The 12,798-nt window shown below is 48.0% G+C and overlaps 1 protein-coding gene across 1 annotated transcript; it reads left to right on the top strand.

Moving 5' to 3' along the window:
* Positions 1-2,054: 2,054 nt before the first annotated feature.
* Positions 2,055-12,597, top strand: LOC102941495 (fish-egg lectin-like). The gene is made up of 4 exons (XM_043529958.1): positions 2,055-2,129; positions 5,403-5,630; positions 7,431-7,770; positions 12,001-12,597. The coding sequence occupies exons 1-4, from the start codon at positions 2,078-2,080 to the stop codon at positions 12,143-12,145; spliced, it is 765 nt and encodes a 254-aa protein (XP_043385893.1). The 5' UTR covers positions 2,055-2,077; the 3' UTR covers positions 12,146-12,597.
* Positions 12,598-12,798: the final 201 nt, after the last annotated feature.

The following is a 12,798-nucleotide window of genomic DNA, read 5'->3' as shown; positions in this document are numbered from 1 at the left end:
TGTTAGATGTTAATTTATTAACTTGAGACCATGGGCGGAGACATTATGTAACCTTTGACCATTGGCTACTGTGCTATCATGTCTTGCTGCTGGACCTATCCGGGGGTGTGGGACTGCCTACCCCGTCACTTTCTCCCGCCCATGGAAAATCCACATATTCCATTGTAATCGATTGACAGTGTCTCTGAGCCTAATAAGCAAGGTGACACTCTGTCAGCGCTGTAAGTAATAAACTCCTGTGCTTGACCTCTACACGGAGTGAATTTATGTCCTTCAGTTACCAATTCCAAGGCTGGACTCTGTCTTAAAGAGATACCATCCATTTTCACTAGCAAGTTAGACTCAAGGTTCTTTTATCCTTCCATTACCAACCTCTGCTTCCACACAGAATCAGATGTCAAGTCCACTAAGAGACTACAAGACATATCCAAAGTGTCTAGAGATGAGAGTTGCCTGCCATCCCCTGCATCCTTGAGGGTTCAGTGATAAGACTGTTCTGCTCTTAAAAAACAGCAACCAAATCTTTCCTCAGTACCTGAGTCACAGACTGCTTACTTAAAGAACCAGCATGGAGACATTCATGTTCCAACAACATAGCGTCCCCAGAAGGCTGGCCTAGCACAGCCACTTGGTTAGAAGGCTGTTCAACCTTTCTAACAATTTTTACTCCATCTGACACCTTCTCTAGACTATCCACGCTGGGTCTTTCTAAAGCAAAGTCAGTAGATCCATTTTCAACAGAAAACTTCTGGCTGTTAGGAACTGAATCAAATCTCTCAGCAAATAAACTGTTGCTTTCTATGAACAGAAATTCATTCATAGTGCTTCCAGAGTACTGCAAATGACTCCAAGATCTCTTTCTTGATGGGTAACAGCTATTTTAGGCACCATCATTTGGTATGTATAGTGGAGATTATATTTTGCCATGTGCATTACTTTGCATTTAACATTGAATTTCATCTGCCATTTTGTTGCCAAGTCACTCAATTTTGTGAGGTCCCTTTGTAACTCTTCGCAGTCTGTCTTGGACTTAACTATCTTGAGTAATTTTGTATCATCTGCAAACTTTGCCACCTCACTTATTACCACTTTTTGTAGCTCATTTATCAATATGTTGAAGAGCGCTGGTCCCAGACCAATACGAGCCCCTCCGGCGGCACGTCTATTTACTTCTCTCCATTCTGAAAATGGACCACTTATTCCTACCCTTTGTTTCCTGTCTTTTTGGACTTATTGGGGAGATAAGGCGGATCCTCTGTAGCACCCCAGCACCATTTAGCCCAGACGTAAATAAAGGGTTTATCCTGTAGATGGATGCCTCGGAACAGAGAAAGGGGGCTGGGCTCTTGCAGGAGTTAGAGGTCAGGGAGCCCCCATTTATACCTGAGCAGAAAGCAGCTGCCTTAGGCATGAACCGATGCAGTGACTGAGGAATGCCTGGTGGTGGGGCAGGCCACTGAGGCTCTGAGACATTGAGGCTCTGTAACAGCTCCTTCCCTGGATCACAGCTCATACAGGGGTGAAAAACCCCCGGGGCCAGTTCACACGCCACTTACCTGAGGAGCTAAAAGACCCAGAGAGAATTGGAGGCTGATTCCCTGACTGTACCTTGTGACCGGAGATCTAGTCTCCTGGGGATTTCTGAGTCCACCCTATGTATCTACCCCCTAAGACAAACATTTGCAAGGTCGTTGGGAGAAGGCTGCCTTCCATATGTTAACCACAGCAATCCGAACGGGTGTGGAAGGGGGAAACACTTAATCCTTAAACCCCTCCATTACCCGGAGGCCAGCCAAGTGCTCACCTAGAAAACACAATACCTGCCGCGCTGGCTGGCATGCAAGGGATCAAGTGTCAGAGCTGCTATGAGGAAACCCATAAAGTTGATCAACAGCCTTTGCTCCAGGGTGTAGTGTTGCCAAGTAAAAATTTCCCTATTTCCTTATTGAGGATGTCAGGGAGACCCCCGGGGAGGGAAGGTTGCTCAGTCTGCAGCTGCGCTTGAGCTATAAAAGCCCCTGGACTGCCCCACCGCAGCCACTGGGAGAGCTCGTGTTATCGAAGGCGTGCTGAGAAGATGATGCTCTTGGGGTTCCTGCTGCTCCTGCCCCTGCTTGCAGGGAGCTCAGGTACGTGGGAACAGTGATTCGTGGAAAGGGTTTGCAGACAACTGTGTGGGTCTGTCAGCCCCAGTGCAGGACTGAGTGTGGATTCACTGCCACATTTGGGGGAATTGTTTTCAGCCAATTCTGTGGTCCAATGGGTTAACACACACTATTTATAGAGCAGTGATGATGAGGTTGTGAGTTCAAACCTCCTCTGGAGCATCAGATTTCTTTAACCAAGTGGCTTCTGCCAATCATTTTTCGGGGGGAGGGATAGCTCAGTGGTTTGAGCATTGGCCTGCTAAACCCAGCATTGTGAGTTCAATTCTTGAGGGGGCTGATTGGGAGTTTGGGGATTGGTCCTGCTTTGAGCAGGGGGTTGGACTAGATGACCTCCTGAGGTCCCTTCCAACCCTAATATTCTATGACTGTATGACAGATGCTCATGGGTTGGGGACCAGATTTTCCTCTGCGCATGGCCTGCCCTTCGCACATTCTGGCCCCTGCAGTCTGCACCAATGACAGTAATATAAACCCTGATCATTTGGTTTTTTAAAGGGTCTCACTGAGTTGTCTGTTGCCCGTCCATTCTGCAGGAGCTCTCTGTGCCCTGACTGAGCCACGCTACCTGCTCCCACCTGCTTGGCCTCGCTTCCCAGCCCTGCCCCCAGGCTCAGCCCGTAGGTGTAGTTTGACTTCTATATGTTGATAAAGGCAAAGTAATGCACAATTTTTGTGGACTTTAACCATGATTCCCGGGGCTACTTAGGCAACTGACAACTCTAATTTTTTTTTGCAGATAATAACTTAGAAATCTCTGACAGGAGCATTGTGTCTAATTCCTATATCTAGAAAGAAAATTAAATAAATATTAGACCCACTCAGCTCTAATACTAACGTGTTCTGACATCTTGTGGCAAGTCACTTATGGGACACTGGTTGGGTTTAAAATTGCAATGTCTATTCTTACTCAGATACGCTTACTGAAGTCACAAGGGACCATCGTGATCATCTAGTCTGACCTCCTGCACCTTGCAGGACACAGAACCTCACCAACCCACCCCTGTAATAGACCCCGAGCTCTGGCTGAGTTCCTGAATTCCTCAAATTATGGTTTAAAGACTTCAATTTACAGAGAATTCACCATTTACATTAGTTTAAACCTGCATGTGACCCACGCCCCATGCTGCAGAGGAAGAGAAAAACCACCAGGGTCTCAGCCAGTCTGAGCTGAGGGAAAATTCCTTCCCGACCACTAATATGGTGATCAGTTAGACCCTGAGCATGTGGGCAAGACCCACCAGGAAGATACCTGGGAGAGAATTCTCTGTAGTAACTCAGAGCCCTCCCCAACTAGTGTCCCGTCTGCAGCCTTTGGGGATTTTTGCTACAGGCAGTCGCCGATGGGCCATACACCATCGTAGGCAGTCCTGTCATACTATCCCCTCCATAAACTTGTCAAGCTCAGTCTTGAAGCCAGTTTTGATTTTTGACCCCACTGTTGCTCTTGGGAGGCTGCTCCAGAACTTCACTCCTCTCATGGTCAGAAATGTTCACCTAATTTCAAGCCTAAACTTGTTGATGGCCAGTTTGTATCCATTTGTTCCAGGGTCCACATTGGCACTTAACTTAAATAACTCCTCTCCCTCCTGGTTTATCTCTCTGATGTATTTATAGAGAGCAATCATATAGCCTTCTTTTGGTTAGACTAAACAAACCAAGCTCTTTGACAGGTTTCAGAGTAACAGCCGTGTTAGTCTGTATTCGTAAAAAGAAAAGGAGTACTTGTGGCACCTTAGAGACTAACCAGTTTATTTGAGCATGAGCTTTCGTGAGCTACAGCTCACTTCATTGGATGCATAGCATATCGTGGAAACTGCAGAAGACATTATATACACACAGAGACCATGAAACAAAACTTCCTCCCACCTCGGAGAATGAGTTTGTGTGTGTGGTTTTTGGAAAAAAAAGGGGGGGGTGTGGGGGGGGTGAGAAAACCTGGATTAGTGCTGGAGGTGAACCACCTTGATTATCATGCGCATTATAAAGAGGGGTTTCAAAGGGGGATGGGCTGTTGCCAGCAGGAGAGTGAATTTGTATGTGTGTGTGGGGGGGGGGAAGGGTGAGAAAACCTGGATTTGTGCTGGAAATGGCTCTACTTGAGGATCACTTTAGATAAGCTGTTGCCAGCGGGGGAGTGAGGTGGGAGGAAGTTTTGTTTCATGGTCTCTGTGTGTATATAATGTCTTCTGCAGTTTCCACGATATGCTATGCATCCGATGAAGTGAGCTGTAGCTCACGAAAGCTCATGCTCAAATAAACTGGTTAGTCTCTAAGGTGCCACAAGTACTCCTTTTCTTTTTACAAGCTCTTTGAGTTTCCTCTCATAAGGTAGGTTCTCCATTCCTTCGATCAACCTAGTAGCCCTTCTCTGCACCTGTTCTCAATTGAATTCATCTTTCTTAAACATGGGAGACCAGAATTGCAGACGGTGCCCCAGAGCATGAGCCCGTTGGGCTCCCCCTGCCCAAAGATCTCACGCGCTGGGGCTGACAGAAGCCCTGACACACAGGGTGGGGCAGGAGGCCGGGCCCGTGGGGACAGAGCATGGTGCTGCCCAGCCTGCAGGTGGAGAGGTCGGGGGTGAAGGGGGACAAAGCCATGGGCTCCTCTTTCCTGCTGCCCAGACACCACCAGCTGCCAGGGTCCTGTGGGCACTGCAGCACCCCCGCCACATGCAGGCAGGCCCAAGCCTGCTCCCTGGCCCCTCGCTGACCCCAGCCTTGCTGCCCCGGGGCTGTGAGAAGGAGCGGGATGGTTTATGTGACATCAGCTCTGGTGAAAGATCCCCAGCTCTGGAGCCATAAGCCCTCTGTTAATCCCCAGTGCTGTCTGGGCAGGGGCAGGGGAAGCTTCCCCCATAATGCGGCTCAGCTCTGACCAGGAGAGACCACCTGTAGTGGTGAGACTGGAGCTCCGTCTCTGTGGTTGAGATAACCCTTGGCCTTTCTGTTGCGGGGGGCAACACAGAGCCAATTAGCTCCCGCTGCTATTCTAATACTTTGGGAACTAGAATGGGACCCCCAAAATCATTTCACACGGGCCTCCAAGCACATATTAGGTGGTAAGAACACTGGGCCACCACCCTCCTATTCTGGATTCAGACCAGTGAGGGACATGTAAGCAAAGGTCTCTATATCCACAGCCACCCAGACCCCAAGCTCTCTCTCTTTTGTGACTATTTCTCCTGCTTGCTAACAAGTCCACGTGCATGAACATTCTCCGTATGCTTTTCAGCTCTGGACTGCATGGAGATGCCGGGGTCATTAAAGCAGATTGATGCAAGTAATGGGCAGGTGTTTGGAGTGAACACCGCAGGCAATGTTTACACTCTGTATGGAGACAGCTGGGTCCAGCTGCCGGGCTCCTTGAAACACGTCACGGTTGGTCCGGCTGGAGTCTGGGGTGTGAACAAGAACAACAACATCTACAAGCTGGTGGGAGGAAGCTGGAAAAAGGTCACAGGTAACGTATGAGCTTTGCTATGTCGTGGGGACGACAAAAAGAGCCTCTGTCAGGATCCTGTGCCCAGTTCCAAACTCCTACCCCAGGCTATCGACACAATTCCCGCCAGATAGGCCACTCTTCAGATTTGACTACAGCTTGCCTATATAGTTACATTGGTACCGGTTTTGTAGCATCAACTCTATAGGGAAGCTGATCTAGTAGAATTGGTGCAACCCCCGAGTGTGGATGCCGTTGCACAGGTAGGAAGGTGCTTATGTCCGTATAGATTATTTGGGGAAATGTAGTGAAATAAGCTATGCTGATACGAGCTCCTTGTTACTGGTCTCATTGTGTCTTCACTGTGGGGTGGCATTGATTTCATTCTAAGTGTTTCCAGACTGACAAAAAGCAGTATAAAAACACGCATAGTCCAGTCCTTAAACTGAAATCAGAATGTTCACACAGGCCTGTGTACACATGGTTTGTACACAGTTTGACCATGTTGGCTAGGAGTGTGATTTTTCTACCAAAATAGCTACATCCATATAACTTTCTACACTTGGGGTTATATCAGTATAAAGTAAAAAGAAAAGGAGTACTTGTGGCACCTTAGAGACTAACCAGTTTATTTGAGCATGAGCTTTCGTGAGCTACAGCTCACTTCATCGGATGCATAGCATATCGTGGAAACTGCAGAAGACATTATATACACACAGAGACCATGAAACAAAACTTCCTCCCACCCCACTCTCCTGCTGGTAAGAAGTTTTGTTTCATGGTCTCTGTGTGTATATAATGTCTTCTGCAGTTTCCACGATATGCTATGCATCCGATGAAGTGAGCTGTAGCTCACGAAAGCTCATGCTCAAATAAACTGGTTAGTCTCTAAGGTTCCACAAGTACTCCTTTTCTTTTTACGAATACAGACTAACACGGCTGTTACTCTGAAACCTATCAGTATAAAGGTACCTTTTACCAGCATATCCCCTGGGTATAAGCACCTGCAGACCGGTGCTAGTAGATGAAGGCCCAGGCTATCACACAGGTGTGGCAGTTGGACCACGTACTCTGTGGAGTCTGGATGTTCTATGCTTCAGAGTGACATACTGATAGGTGACAATCCTGAAATCTTAGGGGCATTGTACTACAGGGGTTTACACTGGCTTCATAAATCAGTTTAAATTCACACCACTGGTTAAAGCAGTGCAACCTTCTTGTGTAGACAAGGCCTAATCAACTTAAGGTAAACTGAAATCAGATCCTCTTAAAGCAAACTAAATGTCCCCACAACAGTTGAATTAAATTAGGGAAATTTAAACTGGTGCAATAGAGTGTGTACACACGCCCCGACACTCACAAGCCCCCTGTGAGTCGGGAACATTTACTGGCCCCATATTCCGGACACTGAGAGAGTAATGTCCATGTTTCCAAACCGGAGTGCACAAATGTTAGCACCTGACTAAGACGTCCTGATTTCCAGCGGTGCTAAGCAGTGACGACTCCCACTGGTGTCAATGGGAGCTCTCGGTGCTCAGTACCTCTTAAAACCAGGCCCTTTTTGCCCTAAGTGACTTTCCAAGAGCCATTAAGCAAGTTGGGAGAGGACTGGCAACCAAACCCAGGAATCCTGATTCTCAGGCCACTGCTCCAAACACTAGACCGCACTTCTCTGACTGATATCTCTTTCTCCTCTCACCCCTGGTCTCTAGTTATATTTCTTGCTGAGTTCTCAATAGGTGGTTTACGTCCTTATTTTCTCCATGCTGCTCCAGCCCTGCTCTTTCCTCGGAACATTGTTTTACTCTTGTTTGTTTTTAGGGCTGCTCAAGCAAATTGACGCGGGTGGAGACGTGTTCGTCGCTGGTGTCAGCATGAACGGTGGCATCTACTGTCTGTCTCGTCCGGCAGCGGTCTCTGTCAACAACGCCTCCACCTTGCCCTGGGTCAATATTGCAGGAAGTCTGAAGTACTACAGCTGTGGCTTGTGGGGCTGCTGGGGCGTTAACTCAGCCGATGATATCTACTTCCGGTTTGCTGTCACCCCGGACTCTTGTGCCGGATCCAGGTGGCAGAACATTCCCGGCAAGCTGTCCATGATTGAGGTCGGGACCGAAGGCTCTGTCTACGGCGTGAACAGTGCAGGACAAATATATCGCAGGTACCGTAAAGGTGAAGACAGGAGGGAGGATTTCTCCCATGAGTGATCAGGGCCGTTCATACCCATCACTCAGAGCGTAGAGAGAACAGGATGTTGCCTGATGCTGCGGAGCAAGCCCCTCTGCTGCCTGATGTTGGCCGATTTCCTAATGAGCTGATTCCAGGGCTCTCCAGCATCCCAGTGACCTCACAATGAGGCACCCACTCTTGCCTAATTGAGAGGACTCCAATGCTAACCAGCAGGGAACCAAAAAGGGCTGTGAGGCACACTGCAGAGGTTCTGCTATCTTGGGGGCTCTTGGAAGCCTGAGCTCTGCATATTGTAGGTAGCACAGGGAGTCCTGCTCATGCCCCTCACAGAGCCTCTGCGCACCCAGACTGCCCGTGTGCCATCCCCACAGAGTGATGGAGCATCCTCCAGCCTAGGGTTAAGAACGTAAGAACGGCCAGACTGGGTCAGACCAAAGGTCCATTCAGCCCAGTGTCCTGTCTTCTGACAGTGGCCAATGCCAGGTGCCCCAGAGGGAATGAACAGAACAGGGAATCATCAAATGATCCATCCCCCCTGTTACCCCTTCCCAACTTCTGGCAAACAGAGGATAGGAACACCATTTCTGCTTATTCTGGCTAATAGCCATTGATGGACCTATCCTCCATGAATTTCTCTAGTTCTTTTTTGAACCCAGTTATAGTCTTGGCCTTCACAGCATCCTCTGGCAAGGAGTTCCACAGGTTGACTGTGCGTTGTGTGAAGAAATACTTCCTTTTGTTTGTTTTAAACCTAGTGCCTATTCATTTCATTTGGTGACGCCTAGTCCTTGTGTTATAAGGAGAAGTAAGTAACACTGAGAATAATAGAATACGGTTGGAAGAGACCTCAGGAGATCATCTAGTCCAAGCCCCTGCTCAAAGCAGGACCAACACCAACTAAATCATCCCAGCCAAGGCTTTGTCAAGCCCGGCCTTAAAAACCTCTAAGGATGGAGATTCCACCACCTCCCTAGATAACCCATTCCAGTGCTTCACCACCCTCGTAGTGAAATAGTGTTTCCTAATATCCAACCTAGACCTCCCCCGCTGCAACTGGAGACCACTGCTCCTTGTTCTGTCATCTGCCACCACAGAGAACAGCCAAGCTCCATCCTCTTTGGAACCCCGCTCCAGGTAGTTGAAGGCTGCTATCAAATCCCCCCTCACTCTTCTCTTCTCCAGATTAAACAAGCCCAGTTCCCTCAGCCTCTCCTCATAAGTCATGTGCCCTCCGCTGGACTCTCTCCAATTTGTCCACATCCCTTCTGTAGTGGGTGGACCAAAACCGGACGCAATACTCCAGGTGTGGCCTCACCAGTGCCAAATAGAGGGGAATAATCACTTCACTCCTTTGGTCTTCTTTACAACAAGGGCACACTGCTGACTCATATCCAGCTTCTCATCCATTGTAATCCCCAGGTCCTTTTCTGCAGAACTGCTGCTTAGCCAGTCGGTCCCCAGACTGTAGCGATGCGTGGGATTCTTCCTTCCTAAGTACAGGACTCTGCGCTTGTCGTTGTTGAACCTCATCAGATTTCTTGTGGCCCAATCCTCTAATTTGTCTAGGTCACTCTGGACCCTATCCCTACTGTCCATCTTATCTACCTCTCCCCCCTCCTTAGTGTCCTCTGTGAACTTGCTGAGCGTGCAATTAATCCCATCATCCAGATCATTAATAAAGATGTTGAACAAAACCGGGCCCAGGACTGACCCCTGGGGCACTCCGCTTGATACCAGCTGCCAACTAGACATCTAGCCATTGATCACTACCTATTGAGCCCGACAATCTAGCCAGCTTTCTATCCACTTTATAGTCCATCCATCCAATCCAATACTTTTTTAACTTGCTGGCAAGAATACTGTGGGAGACTGTATCAAAAGCTTAGCTAAAGTCAAGATAAATCATGTCCACCGCTTTCCCCATATCCACAGAGCCAGTTATTTCATCATAGAAGGCAATCAGGATGGTCAGGCATGACTTGACCTTGGTGAATCCATGTTGACTGTTCCTGATCACCTTCCTCTCCTCCAAGTGCTTCAAAATGGATTCCTTGAGGACCTGCTCCATGATTTTGCCAGGGGCTGAAGTGAGGCTGACCAGTCTGTAGTTCCCTGGGTTCTCTTTCTTCCCTTTTTTAAATATGGGCACTACATTTGCCTTTTTCCAGTCATCCGGGACTTCTCCCGATTGCCATAAATTTTCAAAGATAATGGCCAATGGCTCTGCAATCACATCCGTCAACTCCGTCAGCAGCCTTGGATGCATTAGATCTGGACCCATGGACTTGTGCATGTCCAGCTTTTCTAAATAGTCCTTAACCTGTTCCTTCACCACTGAGGGCTGCTCACCTCCTCCCCATACTGTGTTGCCCAGTTCAGCAGCCTGGGAGCTGACCTTTTCTGTGAAGACCGAGGCAAAAAAAAGCATCGAGTACTTCAGCTTTTTCCACGTCATCTGTCATTATGTTGCCTCCCCCATTCAGTAAGGGTCCCACACTTTCCCTGACTTTATTCTTGTTGCTAACATACCTGTAGAAACCCACTTGTTACCCTTCACATCCCTTGCTAGTTGCAACTCCAATTGTGCCTTGGCCTTCCTGATTACACCCCTGCATGCTCTAGCAATATTTTTACACTCCTCCCCAGTCATCTGTCCAAATTTCCACCTCTTGTAAGCTTCCTTTTTGAGTTTAAGCTCACCGAAGATTTCACAGTTAAGCCAAGTGAGTGGATGTTTTCAGAGAAATGACTATCCAATGACTCCAAGATCTCTTTCTTGAGTGGTAAAAGCTAATTTAGACCCCATCATTTTATATGTATAGTTGGGATTATGCTTTCCAATGTGCATTACTTTGCATTTATCAACATTGAATTTCATCCGCCATTTTGTTGCCCAGTCACCCAATTCTGAAAGATCCTTTTGTAGCTCTTCGCAGTCTGCCTGGGACTTAATTATCTGGAGTAGTTTTGTATCGTCTGCAAATTTTGCCACCTCACTGTTTACCCCCTTTCCCAGATCATTTATGAATATGTTGAATAGGACTGGTCCCAGTACAGACCCTCGGGGGACACCACTATTTACCTCTCTCCATTCTGAAAACTGATCATTTATTCCTACTCTGTTTCCTATCTTTTAACCAGTTACCAATCCATGAGAGGACCTTCCTTCTTATCCCATGACAGCTTACTTTGCTTAAGAGCCTTTGGTGAGGGACCTTGTCAAAGGCTTCCTATATCCACTGGATCCCTGTTGTCCACATGCTTTTTGACCCCCTGAAAGAATTCTAGTAGATTGGTGAGGCATGATTTCCCTTTACAAAAACCATGCTGACTCTTCCCCAACAAATTATGTTCATCTATGTGTCTGACAATTTAGTTCTTTACTCGGTTTTCAACCAGTTTGCTTGGTACTGAAGTCAGGCGTACCCACCTGTAATTGCCAGGATCACCTCTGGAGCCCTTTTTAAAAATTGGCCTCACATTAGCTATCCTCCCGTCATCTGGTTCAGAAACTGATTTAAATGACAGGTTACAAACTACAGTTATTAGTTCTGCAATTTCACATTTGAGTTCCTTCAGAACTGTTGGGTGAATACCGTCTGGTCCTGGTGACTTATTACTGATTAGTTTGCAATTGCTCTACCTGACCAGCAGGGGTTCCTGTGGAGCCAAGCACAGGAACTCAGTGTCCCCCTTGCTGGGCCCAGGCAAGTGGAGGAAGACACTCCCAGACTGGAATGGAGTGGGAGCAGGGGAGGGGAGAGAACTGCCATTCCTGGGGGGAGCTCTGGCATTTCCCCCTGCAGCGCTGTGGGATTCCCTTGGTGTTCTCTATACCGCTCTGTCCCTGGCTTTGACTCCATGTCACCTGCCAAGGCAGAGGAAAGGCCCTGTGCAGTTTGGAAGCAGGAATGTTTCCCAGTGGAGGATGTTCCCTGCCCCTCTGCCCTCGGCCCACACCGCAGGGAGATGAAGCTTGCAATGCTCAGCTCTGATCCTGCCATCTTAATAGGGTCTAGCCAGACACTCATGTAGGAGGATGGGTGCTGCAATGCAGGGCTGTGAGTGGAGAGCAAGGAGAAACATGGCTGGGGCTACCCTCTGGCTGCAGTGAGAAGCTGCTCTCCTCAGGCTGGGATAGAGGCAGAGTCCTTCTCTTTGCAGACCTGTATTAACACCAGTCCTGTAACCTTCCTTTCAGGGATGGAATCACTAAAAGCAACCCCATCGGCACCACCTGGACCCAGGTGGCCAGTTTCCTCTGCAAATGCAAACATGTGTCCTATGACCTGGGCCTGCTGTGGCTTATCAATGACCAGGAGAAGATTATGAAATGCCGGATCTAAATGAGACTCCCGCGATCTCAGCCTCACAGTGATTAACAGTGTCCATTTAAACTTTCTCTCTCCCCCACAGTGCTTAATTTGTACCAGCCTGGGCTGAGCCCCAGCACCTCTGGGTTTGCCGTGTCAGTGATGAAAATAACAAATTGCTTCAGCCCCAGCACCTCTTTCATTACAAACTAAGCACTGCTCCACTCCCTTGTCCAGGTTTTCTACATACCATCTCCATCCAGTGGAATGAAGCTTTTGTTCCAAGGGTAAAATCGAGTCCCACAAAATAGAGCCAAGAAGGTTCATCATTACCTGCTCCTTCTCTGCCTCTGCTGCCCCTGCCCCCAGACGCACATACTTCTACTCCAATAAAATTCACTGGCTGGAAACTGAACACAAGCAAGGTCCAACTGAAAACGAAGGGCAGTGTTTTTAGCTATGAGGGAAGTAAACCATACGAACAGATCCACAAAGGATGTGCAAAAAGAAAAGGAGTACTAGTGGCACCTTAGAATGCATCCGATGAAGTGAGCTGTAGCTCACGAAAGCTTATGCTCAAATAAATGTGTTAGTCTCTAAGGTGCCCCAAGTACTCCTTTTCTTTTTGCGAATACAGACTAACACGGCTGCTACTCTGAAACAAAGGATGTGCTAAATTCTCCATC

Source organism: Chelonia mydas, chromosome 15 (assembly GCF_015237465.2).
Source record: "Chelonia mydas isolate rCheMyd1 chromosome 15, rCheMyd1.pri.v2, whole genome shotgun sequence".
NCBI classification, from domain to species: Eukaryota; Metazoa; Chordata; order Testudines; family Cheloniidae; genus Chelonia; species Chelonia mydas.
This window is presented reverse-complemented; position numbering and strand designations above follow the sequence as displayed.